Source organism: Phasianus colchicus, chromosome 6 (assembly GCF_987193195.1).
Source record: "Phasianus colchicus chromosome 6, bPhaCol1.hap1.1, whole genome shotgun sequence".
Classification (NCBI taxonomy): domain Eukaryota; kingdom Metazoa; phylum Chordata; class Aves; order Galliformes; family Phasianidae; genus Phasianus; species Phasianus colchicus.
The window spans coordinates 28,692,000-28,716,746 of NC_143441.1; the positions used below are offsets into that span (position 1 = coordinate 28,692,000).

Consider the following 24,747-nt stretch of genomic DNA (forward strand, 5'->3'; position numbering starts at 1 on the left):
AGAGGAGATGCCAGGTGTTGTTTTCTGTTGTGTTTTTGTTGTTTTTTTTTTTTTTCTCTTTTTTTATAAGAAGTGTCTGGCTTGATTTGTAAATTTCACCTAGAAGGAGTGTGCTGCATTACTGATGATGGGCATGCCATCTGGACAGCTCACTAAGTATCCAAACTGGAAATACTAACTTTTAAAATTTTAAATCCAAACACATGCAAATCATGTTTCATTCACAGGAATTATGGTGCCCTTCTGAGAAAAACTGTCTGGTGGTTAGATTTCACATCCATGGCTCAAGACATGACAAAGGTAGTTTTTCTCAGAAGTAGCTCAGTAGGGCATTGATGAAACAAGTAGCTGAACCATATTGTGACTAAAATTCGAGGGGAAAAAAAACTTCACTGAGGATTATTCCTAACATGTAAACTTTGGACTTGCTGAGTCAAAAATTGCTGAATTTATGCCAGGTAAACTTGTTTGTCTGGAAGGGTTGCTAAAATATAAAAATCAGGAACACCACTTAAATGTGTGTGCCATAGATACAGGTAAGAACTGTGTGTTACACAAGGAAAACATTTGCTCTGCAAATCTTCTGTCCTAACATGATATGCAAGATGCTACAATATGGTGTGAAAAAGCAATGTTTCTGTTGTCTAACATGAGAACAATATTTTAAAGATATTTGTATTAACTGATAATTTCTTATTTTATTTAGTGTCTGAAGAAAATAAGAAAGATGGATGGTCACAAGTAGTAAGTGCTTTCATCAGTTTTTATTATTCTAAAGAGGTAATGGTGTTTGGTGTGCTGATCTGTCACTGCCTGGGTCTGTCATGCATTATGTTCTGGCATCTAGTATTTATATGGTCACTAGTAGATATTTTATTTAAAAAGAATAAAAATATAAAGTGAAAAACTGCCAACTTTCTGAAGAATGAATTGACTACATAGCTAAAAATTGCACGTGTTAGAAATTTCCTACCTAGTGGAAGGAAGTATATAAGCCATCTTATTTCAAGAGATAGATCTGTTATTATCATCAACAACCAAATAAAACTAGATCATTCTTTTAATTATATTTTCTCATTGTTTAGTGAATCCTAAATATATCTGTGATTATTTGACATGAAATCCATTTTAAAAGATATTGACAAAAGCCTACCAGTAAAAATTATCCACCAAATATTTCATTAGATAGTGAAAGCTTTACATAATCACTCTGGAAGTAATGCCTCCTGTTTATTTCCATGGAAATAACAGATACAAAGAACATAGTAACTCTATTTGATAGAGCAAATTCTCAGCTATAAAACACTATATTTCAATACAGTCACCACCAATAGCTGTGCATTTTCGCTAGCAATGAACAAGCACCTGCATGCCATGCTCTTAAAAATCTGCCCCAGCAGAGGTTTCACTGCTACTCTGACGGTGTTACTGATAGGAAAATGTTGCTCATGCAGTCCAGCTTTCATGGTATTACCAGGCACTATTTGGTCTCCGTGAACATTCAGCATAGACTCAATGAATGTTATTGGTGGCCACTTTTTCCACATGGAGGAATACTGTTCCACACCTTTGCTTCATACGCGCTTCCATTTCAGATGCTGTTTTGTCAGACTGCCCTCTGCTGCCATCTGTCTCACGGCAACAACATGTAACAGGGTATTGCTGAGGAGGTACAACCTCTACTGCCATACCACCAGCAGCCACCTCTGAAGACATGGGCCGGCATATTGAAATTGGAGACATTGATTTATGAGCAACCCTTGTATAATCACATTAAGAATAAGCAGGAGCCAGATATTCCTCCAAATGATATTAGTAGTTGAATTTGTCTGTGGTAGATGATTGTGTTCTTCATGTCCCTCCAATTCTTTATCTGTTTAATTCAGGAATCTCTATTAATCCCAGAACTTTTTTTTTTGTGACCTTGCATTAATAGCTCATTTTTATTCTTCCCAGCAAGTAATCACAATTTCTAGTGATCTCAAACAAGGTAGCTATTAAGGGAGGTTGACATCAAATGAATTATGGTGTTTTCTTCAGTTGACCACTGAACTGAGATAGCAGTTATTTGCACAGCTGTAGCACAGGTTAAAGCACAACTGGCACATAGCTAGGGCCTTAGTACTGCCACATAATTGGTTCAATTTTACTTCTTTATTTATTTACTTCTTTAAGGTAATATAACACTGTTCTTATTAATTAAATTATTGTATTCGGCTTTCTCATAATGCAGGGGGATTTGGCAAGGATCTAAATGTCCTTGTCGTTTATTAGATATTGTAAATTTTGTCTTTTAGAGTTGCTACATCTGTCAGGTCAGTATAGGTTTGACCTAATTTGGTAGGCTGAAGTTGCGAGAGTATGTGTAATGATTTGATTGTGCAGAACTACATATGAAATGTCATGTTTGGCATGTATTGTTTATTTTGTCCTGTGGCACCAAAAGTCTTTTATTCTAAGCTTAGTGAAATTCAGAAATGAAACTCTTTCGGCTGATGCTTGGGCAGAATTAAATGAGTGAACACCTTTCTCTTTTTTGTGAGAATTTGAGGACGAAGCCAAGAAGTGCAGTATATGTATGCATTTTGAGTTTTGTCTTTGCTCATTTCCAGTTAAATTTCTTATCATCCATTTGGTGATTGACTGCCTCTTAATTCACTGATTGGAAATAATTGAACCAAATAGCATATCCCTGTCAAACAAAGTTCCTTTTCAGGTCAAACTATGTCATTAATGAACTGTGTAGGGTAGCACTGCCACCCTTTTTAGGCATATATATGTGTACCAAAGACTTTAATTTTCCTGGTGTGTTTAATAGATTACATTTTTCAAACTGATTATTTCTCATAAGCTGCAGTGATTTTGCAGATCTGAATTTGTACAATAAGGGAAAGGACACGTACTTCTGCAGAAAATAATAGTGGAATAACTGTTACTGAAAGAGATCAAGATTTCACTGTATTTTCTATGCTTTGTATGGTTTAAACATATTGTAGAATATGCAGTTTGTGTTTATGTTATACTTTTTTATTGGTTTTGCTAGAGGAATGCGATGCAGAATCATCTGCCAGTAAAAATTCCCCCCATTCCCCTCCCCCCTCCCCACCCTGTAGGGGGGAAAAAGAAATTATCAGCACCTACATTTGTCACTTATTCTTTGCACAGTGAAAGAAGTGAGCTACCTGTTTTGCACATAGTCTACTCAAAAGAGACAAATATTCTTTTTTTTGTTTATGCAGTTTTTAAAAATGACAATGAAGAGTGTAACTTCATTCTTTACGTGATATTCTTTAAATGATCTTTGTGAAATCCTGATGCAGCTTAAATTGCATGAAAATTGCAGTTCTACTAGTGCTCTTTTAAACTTTCCTGTTAGTTGTACAAAAACAAATTTTAATTCAAGGGACTATAAATTATTCTATAATGCATTGGGAAGATTTTCTAGCAGTTGATTATTTGGCAATATTACATGCCCAAGGCATTCAGATTAAATGCAGTGTATTATTTTCCAAAGGAGGATAGGAAATATTGGTGGAACTTGTACTGCTTTAATAACTGTTACTAATGCATAATGAGGAGATGCATATTCAAATACACATGCATAGATATACATGACATATTCTATATGGAAATTTATTAATATTTGTTAGATTTACTTTTTAAGCATCATATTGAAGTTCTCTTATTTTGTTTCTTAATATTTTAGCAATTACCCAAGGGAATTTTATGATCAATATGCTCAAAGCCAAGAAAAATCTGTAGTTAATAAAATGCAACAGAAATACTGGAAAACAAAGCAAACCCTTATAAAAGTCACAGGAAAAAAAGAAGATGAACATGTTGTGGCTTCAGATGCAGATCTGGATGCAAAACTAGAGGTTTGTAATGTCTGCATAATAACTATTCTCTCATAATTTCTAAGATGTTTTAATTTCCATCAAGACTAAGACATGTACCTGTACATACTATAGAATAATGTATATACATTTTTATCATTATTTTTGTATAGTATCCTTTCCAGTTTTGGACAAAAGTACTTAGGGAGACACAAGGAATATAGTGTAAGGCAAAAATTTATTTGAAACTTGTCATCTCTCATACTTATTTTCAGGTTTTGGTGACAGGCTTTTTCTTTTTTGTTGTCAAGAGGAACGGGAGATCATCCTTTGTTTATTATCAGGAATTGGTGCATAGTGCAGTCTGCTCTCTGAGGCCTTTGTACAGAGTACTGTTTGTGAGCATCAGAAAAGGCAGTTTCTGAGTCTTTAAAGAGTAACTGGGAGATGGAATCCTACTGTGTAACAAATACAGTCCTACTGTCAGCCACGCTGGAAAAGAGCTAAGGTTCTACAAACTGAAGAGCTTAAACATCCTTGGCTAAATCAAAAAAAGATAGATAATGGACTTTTAAAGTGTAATAACCAAGTTAATGTCCAGCTAAATTTCATAGGTATTGGTTTGTAGTGTAATGATCAATGTTTTATGTCACTGTTTTTCTTAGAAAATCATTGAGTTAGGATTTTTGTTTTTTTTGTGTTTATGCTGAAGTGCAAGAAACTTTTACAACACCCAAATATTTGTAGACTAACTGTGGTAGTGATAACTTATGTATCTTAGAGGATTCTAGGCATGTACGTGGCTTTCATGATAGGTTTGAAGTGGGAAGTATTGTTGTGAAACAAGCTAGAGGGACTGAAACAGTATTTTATAAATATATACACCTCAGTTCTTATTGTGGTTATTGTGTTGCAGATTCATCAGACAGGATGCTTTGTTACCTCATGTGGGATTATAAATTGGTTAATTTGCTTACAAGATTAAAAAAAAAAAAAGTAAAAATGTTTTAACTTAAGCAGCTTTTCAACTGTGAGTCACGCTCTCCGTTTAAAAGACAAGGTCCTGGTGTACATAAGGAGGTTAAGCAGGTGCCAAAGAATGACAGTGCACCAGCAGTCCATTTTGCTATTATTTGCACGGTACATGATATAACAAAGTTGAAGTTTAAATTGCAGGTTTTAGATGAACAGAAGGGAGTGGTAATTTCTGTTTTCCTGTTAATTCTCAGAACTTAATCAAGACTAATGTTTTTCTATACTTTCTTGGGAAACTGCTGCTTTATCATTTTGCTTAGAAAACCAGAGCTGTGCCAGTAAGCTTACTTTAAAATCAAAAATTTTACTCTTGGCATAACCATATGAATTTGTTCCACTTTACTTTGTGGTATTAAAAATTTAATATACTTATTGCCCCTTAACGCGTTTCAGTGAAACCACAGATAGGCATTTTGATAAACTTGTATTTTATTGGAGGGTGTTCAAAAACAAAGATTAGTACGTCTTCATTTGTATCAAAAGGTATTAACTAAAAACAAATCATTAGTACTTTGGTTGAATATCAGCTGTTTGGTCTGTTTCCAAAATATTGTTTTTATTTTCCTTTTTTATGTTTTGATTGATGTCTCTATAGTTTCAATGGATAATGTGATTGAAAGAAATACATGATTAATAAGGCAAATACACTTTCAAACTGGAAAGATTACTCAATATTTAAGAAGAAAAAACAAATTCCTAGTAATTTCAACAAAATTTAAGATAAGCTCTTTTTTTGTGTTTTAATCTTCAGTGTTTCTTGCATATACTTAAAAATCTTTTTGTTTACTCTGTTTCAATTCCAGCTGTTCCATTCAATTCAGAGAACATGTATGGAGCTGTTGAAAGCAATAGAACTTTATCAAAAAAGGATTTGTTGTAAGTATGATCAAATACTGTAGTTAAAATGATAAGGAGATCTGCAATATAGAATCATCTGACAAGTGAAAAAGTGAAAATGGAAACAGGGAACTACTGCTTTAATCCTAGTTAAAGATAACATTCCTTGTGGTCACCTAAATGTACACTTGCTTAATTGCTTATAGATTTCTAAGTTCATGTTAAGTTTTATATTTGATGTTATACAGTGATTCAAAGCAACAATTATGTGGGATAGCTTGATTTTTGAGTTTTTTTCCGTTACATTACATGGCCCATCTAAATTCAGAACTGTTTTGTGTTAGAAATTCTAACTCTGTTCTGAATTCTTCTGTTTTTATCAAAATTGACTATGAAGAACTTGGTCTCATTACTAGTTTTGTAATTAACTGATCCATGCTATTATGATGAGTTTGATGATGCTGACTTGGCTGCAACAGGTGGACATTAATTAGTAGCACTCATTAGTGAGAGACAGGAACCTCATTTGGGAAGTTTCAAACAGCAGGTTGTATTAAAAGACCTAAGAAGTTCTCTCCCATTGACATTTTTTAATTTCTGCTGCTATGGTTTCTGGCCTAGAAAAGTGAATCAACTTTGGAAACACCTTTAAATTTACTTTTTTGTTGTTCAATTTTATACATATTTTCTCCCCTCTTTCCTTTTTCTTTTGCCTGTCCAAAGAAGAGGTTGAGAGATGACAAGATGTTTCAGGATATTGAGGTAAAATTGTAATGCAGACTAGTAGTGTATTGGAGTTCAAGATGTATTTCACAATAGCAGGTGAAATTTCCTTGACAAAGATGTGCATGCAGCACACTCTGTCATAGTATGCTATGAGTCTGCAATATGATTGTCAGTATTTACCAGAAGAGAACTTCAAAACATCTTTCAGTATACTGGAGCATTCTCCTCATTGAGCCTGGGAAGAAATAGGTGCTATTGAAGACAGCCACGTTGAAAGACTGTTAGATGAGGCCACCATTAAATGTTTTTGTAAGGACGTGAGATCATAGAAACTTAAGATTTCAAACTGGGAGTAGGCAACATGTCAATATATAAACATATACTTTTGTTTATCCTCTTATTTAAAAAAACAAATTCAAGAGTATTATTTAAAATGTAAAAAATCCTACAGTTCTAAAAATGATTCTGTAAAGTAATCTGAAAATAAATGATGTTTAACATGAGTTACTAGATTTTTCATATTCAAAAAAAGTCAGTAGTCAAGCTTCAAAAACAAAGACCAGATTAGATACTACAGTCGTGCCACTCTGGGGTCCTTTGTGTGATCCAACCATGATTTTTTTATTTTATTTTTTTGTTGTTGCTGTTCAAGAAGAAAGTAGCATGTTTTTTCTTTTGACTTTTGGCACTGACAAAATTGTGATTCTTGTTAAATACAGGAAACTCATCAAATATTCTGATTTATAAATTCAGGAATTCCATGAAATTAATTTTTCTGTGCTGCTTGGATTTGGAGTGACTTAACTTATTTGATGTTAGGCCAGTTTAAAAGTTTTAGTAATGTTTTAAATTAAATGTTTGATCACTTGTTTATTTTTCATTAGTTCTGTCTCAGGAAGAAAATGAATTGGGGAAATTTCTTCGATCACAGGGTTCTCAGGATAAAACGAGAGCAGGAAAAATGATGCAAGCAACTGGAAAGGCCCTCTGCTTTTCTTCTCAGCAAAGGTCTGTATGTCAGAATTACCATCTGATCACATGGGATAATGGTAGTTGATTCATCATTGCTATAATTGATTTTACCACTATAGATATGCAAGGAACAAAGTGATAAGAAATTTGTTATTGACCAAAACTGTTGAAGTACGGATAATATTTCTGGCTTGCTCTGAGTACTTTTGCTAGATCTGTTTTCTATCCCATGGGCCTGTCGTGTCTCTGGATCTCCAGATTCCTCCACTTATGCCTGTTCAGCTCAGCAGTCCTGGAGCTGTACGGCTGCTATCTGCATGGCCTCTCTAGCAGTGGGGCAGTAAAGGAGCTGGTTCAGGTCTCTTTCCTGCTTAGTTGCAATTCTCATTGTGTGGAAAAATACTGTAACATTCCTATTGTGGGGAGGTGTCTTGGTCCTGAGAGGGGTAGGAGGTGGCTTTTTCTGGACCATAGAGTCTCACACCTCAAGGAAACAAAGCCATTTCCTGCTTTAACCTTACAGAAAGAATCTCAAGAAAATGTCCTGTTGACCTTAAGTAGGTTGGGTAGGAGCAAATTAGTAAAATGTGAAGAATACAGACGGATGCAGAAACACATAAACTTTTGCTTTTCTGTGGAGTTCTTGATCTCTCACTGACTGTGCTTTTTGAAAGGGTTTACAAGCAACAGTACTTGATGTTGTTAGGTTTCATTATGTGTGTAGAATTTTGTTTTTTCCATATTAGAACTATGAAAGCTTTAAATTTTCCATCAGTCAGAAGGGAAAGTTCAGTTTCATAACAAAGTAAAAATCAAATTCTTTACTCCTAAAGGATTTGGGGAGACTTTTAATTATCATGGCGTTTTCCAGCTTTAGCTGAGCAGTGCAGCTGTTTGGCTCAAAATAAAAGTTCACCTACCAAGTACTGAGAATTTCATGTTTATCTTGGGCTACAGTTTGGTCATTAGCACATCCAGAAACAGCTGTGAGTAAGCTCTTCAGAACATATGTAAGGCACCTTTGAGCAAAAACCTTAATTATTTGCGTTTTTAAGTAGCTCCACATTTTTCACAAATCACACTGTACAATCTGTCCATGTAAAGTGAATTTTTCATTTGAATGACTGGTTAGGTTTTTGTAGAATTGAAGAAATGTATATTATACCCAAAAAAGACCTAGTAAGAAGTTCACATTTTATTATATCTATTATTTGATGTACATTTAAGATGTGTTTCAAAATTATTTCCCATAAAAATAAAAACAGATGTTTGTCTTTCTTTTCTTCTTGAGCCATCTTCAATCTCATCTTGGAGTGACAATTGTTCTTACTTATGTTGAATGCCAGTAGCAATCTGGAGATCAAGTAAATGAAATTTGCTGGCTACTGGAGCTGAAATTAGAGATTCTCTTAGGCATAGGAAGTCCCTAAGTGACAAATTAAACTAGCTCTACACTGGTGTGGAACTGATTGAACCCATTCCAGTGAGGTGGCTGCTGGCAAGTAACAGGATAGCAGAAGCAGCAGATGGAAACATGGCAAAATTTGGAGTAGTTCTGTCCCATTAGGAGCTGAAGTGATGGCATAGGGAAGACAACAGTGTCCCCTGCTGCCTCTCCGAAGCGTAGTATCTGGAACAAACATTTAAGAAAATCCCTAAAATCTTCCCGAAGATAAATATCCTTCAAAAGAATTGTTTGGATTCCTCAAAATAAAGAAAAATAAATCAGTTAATTAGGCACCTGACAGGTGACTTCTTTGTTTACATGTGAAGATAAAAGGCTAATAGAAATGCTTTTTCTGGGGCTTAACATGACTATCCTGATGCATCTGTGGTATGTATCCAGTAATATAAATGACCTCAGGTATATTCTTGCACTTGTTAAATGCAACTTGCAACCAGGAAAGTTAAAAAAGTAAATAAAAGCATTTTAACTAAATAAAATATACACATTAGCAAAAGTTTCTTTTCCACTAGCGTAAGTGAAAGAAACTATGAAAAGTTGCTACTTGACTAGGAGAACTAGAAACACAGTGTGCATACAAAACTATCAATTTTGTGTATATTCCCAACCAATCTGTACAACTGTCTGAACACAGAGTAAAAATTAAGTGAATTCTTTTTTATTTCTGTCTTTTGATTACTAGCAAAGTATCAGTAATTATATTAATTCGTGTGCTTCTGCAGAATGACTTCCTTCCCCTTGTTTCTTCATGTCTTCCCCAGATTAGCACTGCGTGCTCCTTTGACTAGGTTATATCAAGAAGTGGAGACTTTCAGATATAGGGCCATATCAGACACGTGGCTGACAGTAAATCGCATGGAACAGTATCGAACTGAGTACAGAGGAGCTCTGCTTTGGATGAAAGATGTGTCTCAAGAGCTGGATCCAGATCTTTATAAGCAGATGGAAAAGTTCAGGAAGGTATGACATTTCTTGTAGTTTCCTTGAAAAGAATGCCTGATGAAGCAATGAAGCATGATTTTGATTGTTCTGAGGAAGATATAACTCTGCAGAGTTAAAAATGCCACTAAACATAACTAATCTTTTTCCGTGTGACAGAACTCCAATTAATCTGATATGGAACACAATATCCTTCAAAGAAGAGTAGGCTGTAAGGGAAGATATGATAGTAAGAAATAGATTTTTTTAGTAGTCAATTTAACTTCATCTTAAATCTTTACATAAAATATATGTTTTAAAGAAGGCTATCTAATTTTAAATACTTAGCTGTGATATCTGAATGACTAATTGAAGAAGATATGTCTGCTTTCATCTGGGAAAAGAAAACAGACTTTTGTACCTAAAAAGGATGGAATAACAGAAATGCCATAGTATCCGCTGATAAATCTTTGGGTGCAGTTAAAAGCAGGATTTTTCAGAATGGAATGTTGTCAGATTTAAGGGAGGAATTCCATTTCCAGTTCAGCGTAATTCCTGGGCAAGTACTAACCATTAAAACTGTTAAGAATGTACTCTCTATAAACTGTCTTCCTTCAGTGTCTCTCAAGTTGACTATACTCCTCCCCTGCCAATCACAAGTCACAGAGGATAGTTTGCAGATTTGCTACCAAGTATGAGGATAGAATTTATTTGGGTTGATCCTGATCAGGAATGCTCAGGAAGCCCATGCATGTATTAGTGAAGGACTGGAACTTTTCTTAAGACAATCCTTGTTCATTAATGGCTTGAGCAGTCGTCTTTCTGTGACTGGAAATGTTTGGAGATGAAAGGTGCATAATTTGGAGTTTAAAAACTTGAGTGAGCCATCTTAATGGAAAAGAACTGGTATGCATCTAGACTATATCATTTCTTGTAAACTGAAGTGGTGACAATAGCAATTAAGAAAGGTGTGGAACAGATGAAATTCCAGCTAGCCATCTAATTTTTATTTAATATACTTCAGTGCAGGATATTCCTGTAAGTATTGTGGCACCAGGCAAGTATTTTATTATGCCTTGTGGGAAATGTTTATAATGGCAAGTTCTTACAGGTAAAATAATTGGTACGGTCTTGGCCTCAGCCAATTGCTTGTGTGTAATGTTTGATTTATTAGAAAAACACTTAAAAAATGGAATGTTAGAGTGAATAAAGCAGTGCTGGTAATGGTCATACGAAGTTGACTTATAGCTTTCTTGAAAAACAAATGTTATGGAAGGTATAAATTATGTAAATGGCAGAGTAATTAAAATAATTTATGCTTTTACTCATGAGCTGTGCATTTAAAAAGCTGCATGTGAAATTTCAGACCTCTTGTGTTGCTGTGCTTCAAGGTCAGCAAAAATTAAAGTCTTTTTAACTTAGTAGTATTTAGGAAAATTTTCCCACTTGTACCATGTTAAAAATATTGAAATGTTTGCAAGTCTAAAATGAGTTATATTTTAGTATAAACAAATCATTGATGTGTTTGATATAGATGCTAAAATTCTGTAGCATTGCCTTGATTACCTCAAAAAAACTTAAAGAATGTCTTTGAACCTTTCTTTCCTCTGGCTGTCAACAGAAAACCTTTCAGATCACATAGTATTGTAGAGAACAAAAACCTCTATGTTTTGCAGCCAGCAAAGTAAAGAATGCTCCTGGTATCAACTTTCCTACATGTTTTAACACTTGCTGAAGTTAAACTTTTTTCATTTTTGAAAAACATTACGGAAGCAAAATCCATAAGTATAATTTACCTAGGTAGCTGATGCTGAACAAGGCACAAGTTTGTTTTTAGTGCTTTGGGGTTGTAGTAGATAAACATAACAAATGGTAGGTACTGCAGTCTCAGATAATTATAGAAGTTATTTTTATTCTCTTTTTGTTATATTCTTGCTTGCAGATCTTGATTATACCATAGTGTGGCAGTGTAATGCAGAGCTTTTAAGCCTTATTTTGGGTCTCATAATTTAATTCATGCTTAACTTTGTGTTGAGAAAAATACCATAATTACAGATGTAAGATTTTTTTTTTAATTCTCAAATATGCCATCGCCAGTGAGAAATGTTTGATCTGGAGTTTCTTATGTAGTGATACAGTAGCAAGTAGTTAATGGAGCTGGTCTGAGAGAGCATTTGAAAAAAAAAAAAAAATTCTTCAGACTTCTTGTAAAAATGCTACGTGCTACTTCTGTAAGTGTCTTTTTAATTTTGAGTAAACAGTGCTGGTATAGAGATCTTTAATGTACCCAGTGCATCAGCATTATTTATATCACTTGATTATAGAACTTTTTCAGATGTGTAGGCCTTCATAGTATAATGTTAAATACATCACTGTGTGTACAGAGGCAGTACTTGTTTCAGGAGACCAAGGCTAAATCATTCCAGATGGGCTTTTCATACCTCCCATCAGAGTAGCTAAGGCTAAAAGATCAATAGTTGAGTCATTATTTTCAGAGCTGATAAAATCTGACTTAAAACGTTGGCATTTTTGTAGTTCTCTTTTAGAGCAGTGAGGTACTTGAGTTTTCTACTGCTATTTCCAAGACATTACTGTAAATACACTAGATCCAGCTATGCTGCCACTTTCAAAGAGTTCAGTGTTGTTTTCCCAGCAATAACCTGCAGAACAATCTTTTTACATTGTTACATGGAGGTATCCTTGTGATTGTTACTACTTGAGTCAAACCAAGGAAACAGTAGAGTGTTTACTTCTCCCCACAGTGTTCTATAAATGCTATGCACCTCCACTGGTTTTTTGAGAGGTTTGTTGGTCTTGTTGTTCTTCCTATAAACTAATTATAAACGACTGTTTACGTGGGTAAATAGTGATAGGACAAGACGGAATAGTTTTAAACAAAGGCAGGGGAGATTTAGGTTAGATATTACGAGGAAGGTTTTCACTCAGGCTGTGGTGACACACTGTAGTGGGTTGCCCAGAGGTAGTGGATGCCCCAGTCCCTGGAGGCATTCAAGACTGGGCTGGACGTGGCTCTGGGCAGCCTGGTCTAGTGGTTGGCAACCTTGCACATAGCAGGGGGTTGAAACTGGTGATCATTCTGGTCCTTTTCAACTCAGGCCATTCTATGACTCTATGATTTATGGATACTCATAGATATAGCGGTCTTTCATCCCTAGGTTGGAGATTCAAGTGTTGCCTGAGGGAATCTAACCAGTGCTTTGCTATGCAGTACTGTGATATTTAAAGTAACTTCATTGAGATAATATTCATTCACCACATTCACCACCACTGATTCGGTTTGTGAGTTTCTTAAGTCTTGGCTGTTCTATCTGGTGACTGCACTCTGCAGTGTGAGCTCTGCTGTGATACTGTAAAATTACAGACCAAATAACCCAATGGTGGTCCTTGAATCTCCTTACTGTAGCTCTGAAAAAACAAAAAAGTTTTTCCATGCATTTTCTGCCTATAAGGTACACAGAAGAGTCTGTTTGGTTCAATTTTACTTAGCTAAGCTATCTCAGATGTTTTGATAAGAATGTTTATATCACACTGTATAAACTAGACATTGCAGTATCTCCTGTAACAGGTTAAAAAATAAAAACATTGAGAAAATTATCATACTGAACTTTAATTACATGAAAAATCCTTTAGATGGCGAGATATATATATATATATATATATATATAATGCTACATTAGTAGAACAAATTAATCCTTACTGTATATATGGGTTTTTGTTTCATCTTCCTTTTGCTCTTTGCTTCCCTTTGTTCTGAGGTTCAAGCCAGAGCTGAAGTGGCTCTGTAAATGCACAGAGCTTTGTAAGAACTGGGATACCTCAGGCAAGCTGTGCTGTAGCAGTGTACTGAGAACTGGGTATGTGGAGGCTGGGGTTCTGTCATGGTTCAGTATACTTGGAACTGTTTGCCCCAGAGGTGGAAACACAATCTGTAAACTGTTGATGGCTCAGTTTCTCCTTGTTGCATAGTCCCCTCTGCTTTGCAAAGATCTCTGCTTCTGAATGAACCAAACAGTGGGAAGGAGATGAGTTGAAACAAATAAGCAATGCATGGGGTGTTTTCTGCAGATCTTTGTGAATGCTGTGAGATTCATCCATTTGAAATACAGTGAAAACCCTATGGTACTGAGATAGCAGTGATATATCTCTGTTTGTAAAGCATTATGCATTAGATTGGAGTACTGTCTGGAAGAGGTGTAGTTTCTTGATCAGTATGTTTGTGGGAACCATGGGGGGGACAAGTAGTACGTAGTATGCTGGGCCTCCTTGTTCAGGGAGATGAGATAGTTCAAGGTGCAGCACTGCAGGGTACAGTCTACTTTAGTGGTGCTGAAGAAGTGGAATAGATTCTACTGTGGAAGAAAAGTGTCAGTACATTCCCACTTTCCCTAGAGATCCTAAAAATTATAGGTCCCTTAATGTCTGGCTGTTACTTTGTAGTTGTGAGGAACTTGCAAGCTTGCAGCTGAACTGTTTGGGGGCAGTTCATCTCAAGTTCTTCCTAGTTGTAGGACTCTATATATACTTGAAACAAAATGTATGTCCTTAAATGGCATTTTAAACATAAGTCTGGCAAGAGAAAAGGCAAAGCAGTAAGAAAAAGGAAAACTCAAGACATAACAATCATTTAGACTGTTGTTTTTATAAATATACTCATGCAGGGAGTAGCTGATCAGTACAAATTCTCTGCTAGATGTCTTTTAGGAACGAAGTTAAAGCTTTTATGGATGCCTGGGGAAGAATGAGAATCTAAATAAATTCATTGATCAAAAGGTCAAAAGGGAAACATCAGTATGTATATATTATAAAAACCCTAGCAAGTCTGGATAAGATGCATCTGCTACAGCTGTTGACACCCCTACATCTTTGTTCTTCCACTGCCTCCCTGCCTATGAGCTCAGCCTGGTATGAGTGCAGTTTGGCTTATGTGATGATGACGGCCTGTCCCATGTTACAGCATCATCTCCAGCTCTCCATATTCCAACCCTTCATTAACACCAGCCCTGCAAGCCTGAAGGCACTGTGGAAATGTGCTTGAGGATTATTTTTTTAATTGTCTGTTAAACTTAAATCTCTTGAAGTGCTGAGGAAATGCAAAAAGTCTAAGGAAGGGATAAAAGACAACTAATAGGGTACTGATCTTTTGAAACAAGAATGAAGTTGACAGTTTCCATCCTTGTAAAAATAATTTCAGTTTGTGGTAAAATGATGAAAATCTGTACACATTTAGAGAGTAACAAAATGAGGAGTAGCGAACAACACAAGTTTATAAATAACATTACAGAATTTTGTGATGTTATTTTGTGGTTCTATTCAAATTATGAAAGTACTAGAAAAAATACATTGGACAACCCAGATTTATTACATGCAAAAGTGCTTACTGGGAAAATGAATTTAAACTTGCATTAAATAGTAAGTGCACTTAAGAGCTGAGGCTGTTTGTTGAGGAACACTAAACAAACTCATAGAAAATAAAGCTAGAAAATATGTTGAAGATCAATTAGTCTGTTCTCCTACCATGACATGTGCTTTTGTAATATATTTTCCAAGTGATTTTGCTCATCTAGTAAATGAAATTCAGTTGAGGGTGACAGTCTTAGAAGTTTTGTGGATCTTTGTGGTGTTCTAGTTTAATTATTTAAAAGTCAATGAAAGAAAATGTGCTAATATTAATTACTTCTGCAGATGATATTAAGCTGGAAAGTGTTTTGGTTTTTCAAGCAGCAAAATATACCAGCATCCCAAAGAAAAATGTCTTTGGCATTTGCAGTCAGAGTGGTGTAATCAATACTTTCAGCTGCCATAGTTACAAATAGCACTGTAAATGATTCATCTTTAGAGCCAGCTATGGTATTTAGTGTTTATTAACTTTGGTTTAAAATAAGGAGAAAGTTGTGGATAGCAGTTGTTTCTGTTTCTTTTTTTGGTGATACTTCCACAGTAACTTCTCAAGTTAACTATTGCAAAATTTAAAGCTTTTTTTTGCCCTTAGATGACACAAATGAAAGCCTTTGCATGTGGTATAGTAGATGATGATTGTTGTTCCCTGGAAGTGACAGAAGGACCTATAAGTAGTTTTAGTAGACCATAATCAGATATGAGATATTCATGGCACAATTATGTGAAAAATACTGTTAAATTTCATCATAGCTAATAGAAATGTGAGAAGTTAGGCTCTATCACTTTGATAGTCCATCTTTATCACTCTTGCTGATCCGTTTGCTGATTTGGGTTGCTGTTACTCATCAGAAGGGATGAACTGAGATTCTAGGATACCGAGTAATATTTGCTACACTCTAAAATTAGTGAGACATCATCACTTAGCATTCAGAGATCTGTATCTCAGTGTAGCAAAGTGATGACAGAGATAACAGCATTCACATCCTTTACTTCTTGTGGCGTGCTTATTGCCGCCAAAGAAATCAGAGTCGTAGAATAATTAAGGTTGGAAAAGATCTCCAAGATCATCTAAACCAACCATCCACCTATGACCAATGTTGCCCATTAAGCCATGTTCCTTAGTACCATACCAGCACATTTCCTGAATGCCTCCAGGGTGACTCCAACACCTCCCTGGGCAGCCTGTGTCCACTCTTTCAGAGAAGTTTTTCCTAGTGTCACACCCAAACACCTCATTTCTTTCTGGTTGGGACAGAAAGAACATAATTAATATTTTTTTAAATAAAAAATCGTATGATGCTGGAAGTGTTAAATTTAATGATTTACTTAGAAATCCTGTCAATGGAAAGTAGAACATGCTGAAAGTGCTCTCTGTAAAAAATGATAGTTTTTGTATTGTCATCATTGTCTCTCCTTATAAAGTCAGATGAAGTTTCAATGCTGAGAACATCTTTTTTTGTGCTGTTTCTGATGTAAAGCTTTTTCCATGTTCTTCAGTGTCAAATTCATTAGCATTAAATGCAGAAACCCAAACCAAAATATACTTTATGTACAAAAAACTTAAGCATTTTAAATTTGTTTTTAAAAAATCACCTTTTTATGACAAACTGACCATAAGCTAAAGTTTTTTACAGTGTATTTTATAATCTTAAATTTAAATTACCATTTCAAGTACTAATTGTAAGGATTTCCTTAGACAGTGAGAAAAAAATCAATGATTTTCTGAAGCTATTTTCATGTATAGGGAATATCACTGATGATTGTTACTAGGTTAAATGCAAAGTAACAATTTGTGATAAAGATGCCCTTTTAAAAGCATAATAAAAGGATGCTATTTCAAAATAGAAGCAAGCTTTTTGGAATAGATTACATCATCTTCAGATGTACTGCTTGTAGGATAGAGTTGCTTCCAGAGGCTGATGCTTGTCCTTGAGAGGTGGTTCATCATCCACTCAGTTATTTTTAAAAAGAGTCGGATGAGACCCAGCAAAATGGCTGTAAAAAAAATGCAATGAAGTGTTAGACATATTTTAGTGATCTTGTTATTTGCAACCTAGTTGAAATGCAAAGAAAAGTGGACGTGGTTTAATTGTGGTGCAGTTTCATCCTTGTAGCTCAAGACAAAGTAGGTTAAAACCACAGTTCATATAATTAGAAGAACTTGTAGTACTTCATCAGAATAAAGCAAATTTCAAAAAAGTTAAGTGATTTAATTCAATAATAGTGTTCAGTTAATCTTTAATGTAATGGTTATTGTTATGAACTCCAATGTTAGAAAACTGTTCTCAAATATGATGTGGCAAACTTTAGGCTTCAACAGATTTTTAAAATCTAATAATTATGGAATGTGTAAGCACTAAAGGTAATCTTGAAATTTAATAAAAAAGAAGACAGGAGCAACTGAACGCTGTTTTCGCTTAATTATCCTGATGTGTTTTGGTCTTAAAATCAGGAAGAAATGATAATTGCCTAGGCAGTTTCAAGTGGTCACTCGAAAATTCTAATCCTGCAAACTGATCTGTGTGGGCAAAGCCCCTAACCCATGTGGAACATTATGTGAATTCAGAGCCCAAATGAAGTGTAAAAATGTAAACAAGATAGGTTGTGAAAGGAGAAATGAGATTTGGAAAATTCCCTCAGCCTTAATAATCTGAAAAGCTAGGAGGTAGCTGAAGAAATATTTTTTAAAAATAAATGAAGTACAGATGTGACTGAACTGAGATAATTCTGCAAGAGAGAAGAATAAACAGGAAGGAGAATACAGCTGTTGGGGAAAACTTTGTTTACACAAGAGAACCAAGTTTTTTGGTCACCACTGCCCAGGAATTCATTCTTATACTTTCCTAAAATGCCTGGGCACATACATAATGTAGTCCATCTGCTTTTACTTCATAAGGCCTTTTGCTGTTCAGTTATGTGCTACATAGGCTCTGAATCTTCTCTAAGATACATTTGATTTTTCTTCTTATCTTAATGAAACCAAGTTGATTTTAAAAACAAAAACAAACAAACAAAAAACCCTAAACAGAATCATTCTAACCAGAGAAATGTCTGACATGATGTGTCATTTCAACTTTTTTTTTTTAAGGGATATTCTACCTAAGCCCTGCTTAAATTTCAGATGTTTTTTCTGCGATAGCGCAATATGAAGTCTGAAATGCAACGTAGAAGATGATGTAGGGATTTTTATGACAACGTTTTATGATAACTTAAATAGTTCTCAATTTGTGTCAGGAAAGAATGAAATTATTTGGGGGAAAATGTTTTCAATAAACTGATGTATTAAACATCAACTAAGGAACTTATTAATCATAATTTATTTTTCTACTTAACAGCACTATCAGTTCAGGTAAATAGAGCTGTATATTTATACAAAATTGTGTTTATCTCCAGACCGATAACAGTACACAAAACTATGTACAACAGACACACTGTGTTGCAAGTGACTCATGATTATTAGTGGTTATCATTCTACTGCATATGCAGAAAAATGTTAAATAGAAAACAAAACCTGAAACTCAACTGTACAACTTCTCTTCTTGCATTAGCACTGTTGACAGGATGGCTTTGTACTCAGGACAGTGAGACCACCTAGGCACTAAAAATTAAAGGCAGCCTGGTTATTATGTTGATGGTACAAGCATATTTCTGGGGGTATTGGTGTCATACTGCTAATATTTGCTTTGTGTGTCAGTGGCATTTCCCAGTACATTATGCATTCACCCATCACAAGTGCATCACAACCCTTCACAGTGGCCAAGAGGACCTTGCAGCCAACTAGTATTTTTTGATGCTCTAACTAGGGAAAATGTTACTGCCCCTAAACATGAGTTTTTAGCATCCCTTTGCCTAATTCCACTTGATTCAGTGTCTCCTGCTCAGAAGCACCTCAGAGTCAAGTAATCACAGAATCACAGAATTGTAGGGGTTGGAAGGGGCCTCCAGAGATCATCGAGTCCAACCCCCCTGCCAAAGCAGGTTCCCTACACCAGGTCACACACGTAGGCATCCAGGCGGGTCTTGAGTATCTCCAGAGAAGGAGACTCCACAACCTCCCTGGGCAGCCTGTTCCAGTGCTCTGTCACCCTCACCGTAAAGAAGTTCTTGTGCACATTTGTGCAGAACTTCCTATGCTCCAGTTTTTGGCCATAGTCGAAAATAGTAATAGTCTTGTTCAGGCCCTGAAGAATTTGATTTTGATGCAGGGGAATGAAAAATACAAATGCAGTTATCTAACTGTGATGTTGCACCTGAAGGATTCAACATACCTTCAATAAATGAGATAGAAGCTGAGCTGTATAATTACTAGGTGAATGAAATGGGCATAGTAGAGGGTTTAGTTTTATGCTGTGTTACAATTTTCTTTACATTACCCCTCTAGCTGGCCTTTCAGCAACTTTCAAAAGCAGTAATTACCTGTCTCTATCTCCTGCAAGAGCTAACTGTCTAATTGTTCCACACTTGCCAGCACCTCCCTGCTCCATGTGTGCCAAATGTGCTTTGCTTTCAGATTGTGCAATATAATTAACACAATTGACTTGTGAAGAACTAAGAGCGATTCTCAGCACAATTAACGCTAAGTCCAGGTTACTTGTGGTTTAAAGCTGATGAAGATCTTCCGTACCTGGAAGCTTATTTATTTGCTTTTGTCATCTGTTTTAGTTGGCCTGCTTTGTGCTACAGATCTTTACAGTCATTTTTGGCATCCTGCAGACTTGCATTATAGTTACAAAAAAAGTCTGTTTTCAGACTGTATCGAGTTATAAACATTTGTGCTGTTGGATTTTGTCAGTCATTTGAGGATATGAGATATCAAAATCAACCTCCTCCCTAAAGAGGATATATGTTCTTTTGCAAAAATGTGCACCCTTTTGCAGTTAAGAATAGTATGTGTCCAAGCATGCTGTTGTGGTAATTACTCTCAATTGCAGACTTACAGATGTGTGCTTACTACTAAAACTGTGTTTGGTGTCATATCATAAAGATCTATCCCAAAACTCTGAAGTAATGCTATGTAGGCGAATCACAGAATCACAGAATCGTAGGGGTTGGAAGGGACCTCCAGAGATCATCGAGTCCAACCCCCATGTTGTCTTGCATGCAATTTAGGAGTTTCCTAGTCAACGGACTAGGAAAATCATTGGTAATTATTTTCTGTGTGTCATTGCTTCAAGGACTGTATTAGCATCAATAAATTTTTTGCCTTTCAGCCTGGTATAGCAGACATCCTGAGTTTGACTAATACTGAAACTTGTCACCAGTAGAAAGCTGAGACACGTACTTAGGCTGCTTGAAGTAGGAAATGCAGACCTTCTGTTAGCCAGATTAGATGCAAGATTGTTATTGCCCTCCCTTCCTTTACATTGTCATTTACTGTTTGTTCTCTTTTAAAAATAACTTGCGTATTGATCCAAGTTATAAAAATGAATCGAAGTACTGTGAGATACCTTTCTATTGCAATTGAAGATGGTAGGTAACAGAACACAGAGTTATGCATTTGAAAAATGGGTGACGATTTTTGGAAAGGAAAAGTCAGTAATACTTACAGCCCTTTTCCTGAGAAGAGGGATGACCTTACAGATACGTAGCTTTTCAAAAGATGGTGCCTAAATGTAGTTCAACTTGTGCAAAGCTCAATGCAAACATTCACTTTGTACTAACAATATCATATATGAACTTAGCTTAAAAATGTTTTCTTCACAGCTTCAATTCAAGTAAACAACTCTTAATTGAAGTAAGTCTTTTGTAAACTTGTTTAGCATTTGTTTAATTCAAAATCATTTTTAAAAACTGTTTAGTTAAGCTGATGGAAAAGTATTGCTTGATATATCTCTAGATTTGTGGTCTTGGAGGCTCCTGAGTCTTGTAAGACGGTATGACAGTCACATTTTTTGCTTTGCCTAATTTTCAGCATATGGTTGTTGTGCTGTGATCATGGTTTCTGTAATGAATTTGAGTGAGGTTCTGAAGAATTGAAGATATGGTACTGTTGCCAATTTTGGGTTCTTAGATTTAACAAACCTTTCTCCACTTTAAAGGAAATTATGGTTGGAGTGACTCAGCTGTCATGTCTGAGAGTCAGTTGCATCCTGTATTTTATAGCTGTTTTTCTTAAAACTAGCATGTTAGTTTCTCCCTGTGTTGTGTGCTTTATTGCAATGAACTGATAGCTGGTTGAGCAGATGGATTCATATTGTGGAATTGCACTGTGCTCCTCTGTTTGTGAAAACTGTTGTAAGGCTCAAAGCTAAATATTTTTGTTGTCTGGCTTTCGGCTGGTTGAACTCACTGGATTGTGCTGAGAAATGTAACTTTGGTCAAGGCTGTATCCAGCTGCTGGATGAGTGGCAAGGACTCAGCAGAGGCTGCTGGCCCCAGCTGGCATGCTGTTGTCTCCCTGTGTTGGGCCATGCTGGAGGGGTAGAAATTGGGAAGGAATTGGAATATCTCCATAATTCCTTAGTTTAAAAAAAAAAAAACAGACTACTTCTGTTGCTCTTTGACCATACCTTTCAGTCTGTCTTTGTTTGTTTGTTTGTTTTTCCTCTGAAAGAACTGAAATATTTTTTAAGAGTGGAAAGTGTATTCATTGCTGCAGGGCAGTTGTTCATAAAGTTATTTAACACAAAGAGCAACGCTGCTTGCCAGAGATTGTTTTCATATCTTGAAGATAGTTGACTTGGATATAATAAAACTTTGCTGCTGCAAAGATGCGTTTGGATTTAGGTTTTTGTACTACCATAGTATTGATAGTAGTAAGGAAGAAGCCTCAGATTGAACTCAGAAAGTTAAACAGGCAAGGGAAAAAGTCCACAGTCTTTTGAGATGTATTGAAACAGAATACCTCATTGACTGAATTGACAGAAGATTTTTGGTATATAGTTCAGGCTAACTTTAGCTAGTTCTCATCAGAATATCTAACCTAGTAGGAGGGCTGATCTAACAATTTTCACAAATGCAAAGTAAAAGTTCAATACAAAATAAAAATTGCTGCTTATATCTTTTTCCTGAGGATTTATGTAGACAATATTACTGTTCGCTGCACCACTCCCCTCTTAAATATAATGAGTTAAAGTTTCACTTGGCAGACAACCCTCTAGGACTTGAAGAGTGTTGCCTACGTGCTTGGGCAATGGATGCTGGAAGCTAAGCTAGATCTGTCCAGTTGGATCCTGTATGTTATGACATGCTACTTTCAAAGTTGAAATCCCGGATCTTAAGATATATGTAGATTTCGGTGTGGGGAGGTACAAAATTTTGTGAAAGTCAGGCACTGAGATCTGGGCTTTTGTCTGTACTGCAATCATGACTGTAAAAATCATCAGAGTGTCTGAAAATTACTCCTATCTCTTCCTCAAATGAATTTATGTGAATTCAAAGCTTACTTCTTGTCCTACTGTTACAATTTAGAGAGTATTTCTAAATGCTTTCCCTTACTTAGGCATGGTTGGGCATTGGCAGTGTGTGAATACACCCTGGCAATTGAAAATGAACACTTTTTAAGCTAGGAAATTCAACGTGCTTTTGAATTTTGATTCTGAAAAGCCTGCTATTACACAGGTGTCAGTGAAATAAGAAAGACTGCTGTCTTTTAGGTAAAATGCTTGGAAAATATCTGTACTGCCTTTGATCACAGCACAGCTTTCAGACAAGTCATTGATCCAGGCGCAGTCCAGCACAGCACCTTGTTTACAATCCCACCCTGAGCTACACACACACCTCAGTGTTACCTGATTCTTCAGGATGGGTATATTAGCTCAAACAAAGTCCCACCATCTGTCTGTCATCTGCAACCAACAGTGGCAACCAGGACCTTGCATACAGCAAGTACATGGTCCCCCTCACTACAAGAAAGACTCTGAGGCCCTGGGGAATGTTCAGAGAAGAGCAACAAAGCTGGTGAGGGTCTGGAGCACTAGTCTTAGGAGGAGTGACTGAAGGAACTGGGATTGTTCAGTCTGGAGAAGGGGCACAGGGTGACCTTATTGTTCTTTACAATTATGTAAAGGGAGGTGAGGTGGGAGTTTTCCTCTTCTCCCATGTAACTAGCAATAGGATGAGAGGGAATGGCCTCAAGTTGCACAAGAGGAGGTTCAGGTTGAATGTTAGAAGGAAATTCTTCTTCAAAAGATTGGTCAAGTGCTGGCACAGGCTGCCCAGGGAGGTGGTGGAGTCACCGTCCCTGGAGGCATTCAAGAAATGTGTAGGTGTGGCACTGAGGGATGTGGTTTAGTGAGAAATACTGGTGAGAGACGGACAGTTGGACTGGATGATCTTGGAGATCTTTTCCAACCTCGGAGGTAACTCTCTATGATTCTGTGATTTCCATCTGACCAGTGGAGACATCATAAAACATAGCAGGTTTCTCAACTGACGCAGATATTATTTAAAGTTCTGCTGTTCTTGTGTTGAGTTTAATATGCTGGTTTAATATAATGTTCTCTGGTTCTTGTGGCCAAAGCACAGCTTTTTCCAGTGTCTGTATGTTGTCTGATGGCCTCCTAATGCGCTTCTTATTCTTTTTTCCAGACTGAAAAATCTTTCATTCCTTTTACAGTAACTTATTTACGTCTTTGATCATACATTTGTGCTCTTCTGACTTCTTTTAGAGTAATGTAACTTTTGTCCCCAGTACAAAGGCTGAACTGATATGATTTTGCAGATCCAACTTGACTCTGGGCGTAAGAAAAATAGAAAAGGGAAAAATAATTCTTCATGCCACTGGATAAAATTCATGGAACCACATGCGTAATGTGCGATGAGGTTCTTGTTTTTCCACATACCTAAAGAGACACAAGAGAGTTGGAAAAGGCACAGTGTGCAACAGCAGGAATAATTACAGAGCTGGGAAGGAAGTGAGGTGGTAGAAAAAGCAAGAGAGAAATAAGTTCTTTATGTCAGTGTTTGTATAAACCAGAGAGGGAAGGCTAATTAGCATGATTCAATTTCTGTGATAGCCATCATGGAATATATCAGAAGATGGTACAACCAGCCTTTGGGCTTTTTCAGGGAAAAAGGAAGAATATTCAAGCCAGCCATAATTTTATATCCTCACAGGGGTCAGAGAGTTGCTCACATCTGCTGACTGTCAGTGGTTATGGAGTAAGCAGTTTTGACTATGGCTTAGTCATTACTGCCAGGCTGCACTTACACAGCATGTGAGCCAACAGATTCAAAGCAATAAATGTTTTATAGTCTGAGTACTGAAAAACTTTAGAGGGAAATTAGATATAAACGTAACACAAAGAGCAAATTTCATATTCCACTGAATAAAATCCATAAAGAAGTGAAAGCTCATGTCCTTGATCAGGCTGCTTTGTAAATATAATAGTTGTATAATACCTTAAAAAAAAAAAAAAAATCCTCTGTTGGGATTTAAAAATAGCAATGTTCCTAACAACATCTTATATTTTTTATATTACTGCTAAAGAAGAAAAAAACAACAACAACAAAACACAACTAAACGACAACACAGGAAAGTTCTTTGAGCATTTTGCTTTTTGCCATGACATTGTCCTTGACCCAGGTAACCTACCATAG

The 24,747-nt window shown here is 36.0% G+C and overlaps 1 protein-coding gene across 7 annotated transcripts in view; it reads left to right on the top strand.

The window, feature by feature from the left end:
• ICA1 (islet cell autoantigen 1) overlaps positions 1-24,747 on the top strand; it is a 69,231-nt gene that overhangs the window by 10,321 nt on the left and 34,163 nt on the right. For all 7 annotated transcript variants that reach the window (XM_031614337.2, XM_031614339.2, XM_031614338.2 and 4 more), the window contains 5 exons: positions 707-744; positions 3,707-3,878; positions 5,675-5,747; positions 7,319-7,442; positions 9,633-9,831. In XM_031614337.2, the coding sequence (XP_031470197.2) occupies positions 728-744; positions 3,707-3,878; positions 5,675-5,747; positions 7,319-7,442; positions 9,633-9,831 (585 nt within the window). In that variant the 5' untranslated portion in view covers positions 707-727. The remainder of the gene's footprint in view (positions 1-706; positions 745-3,706; positions 3,879-5,674; positions 5,748-7,318; positions 7,443-9,632; positions 9,832-24,747) is intronic.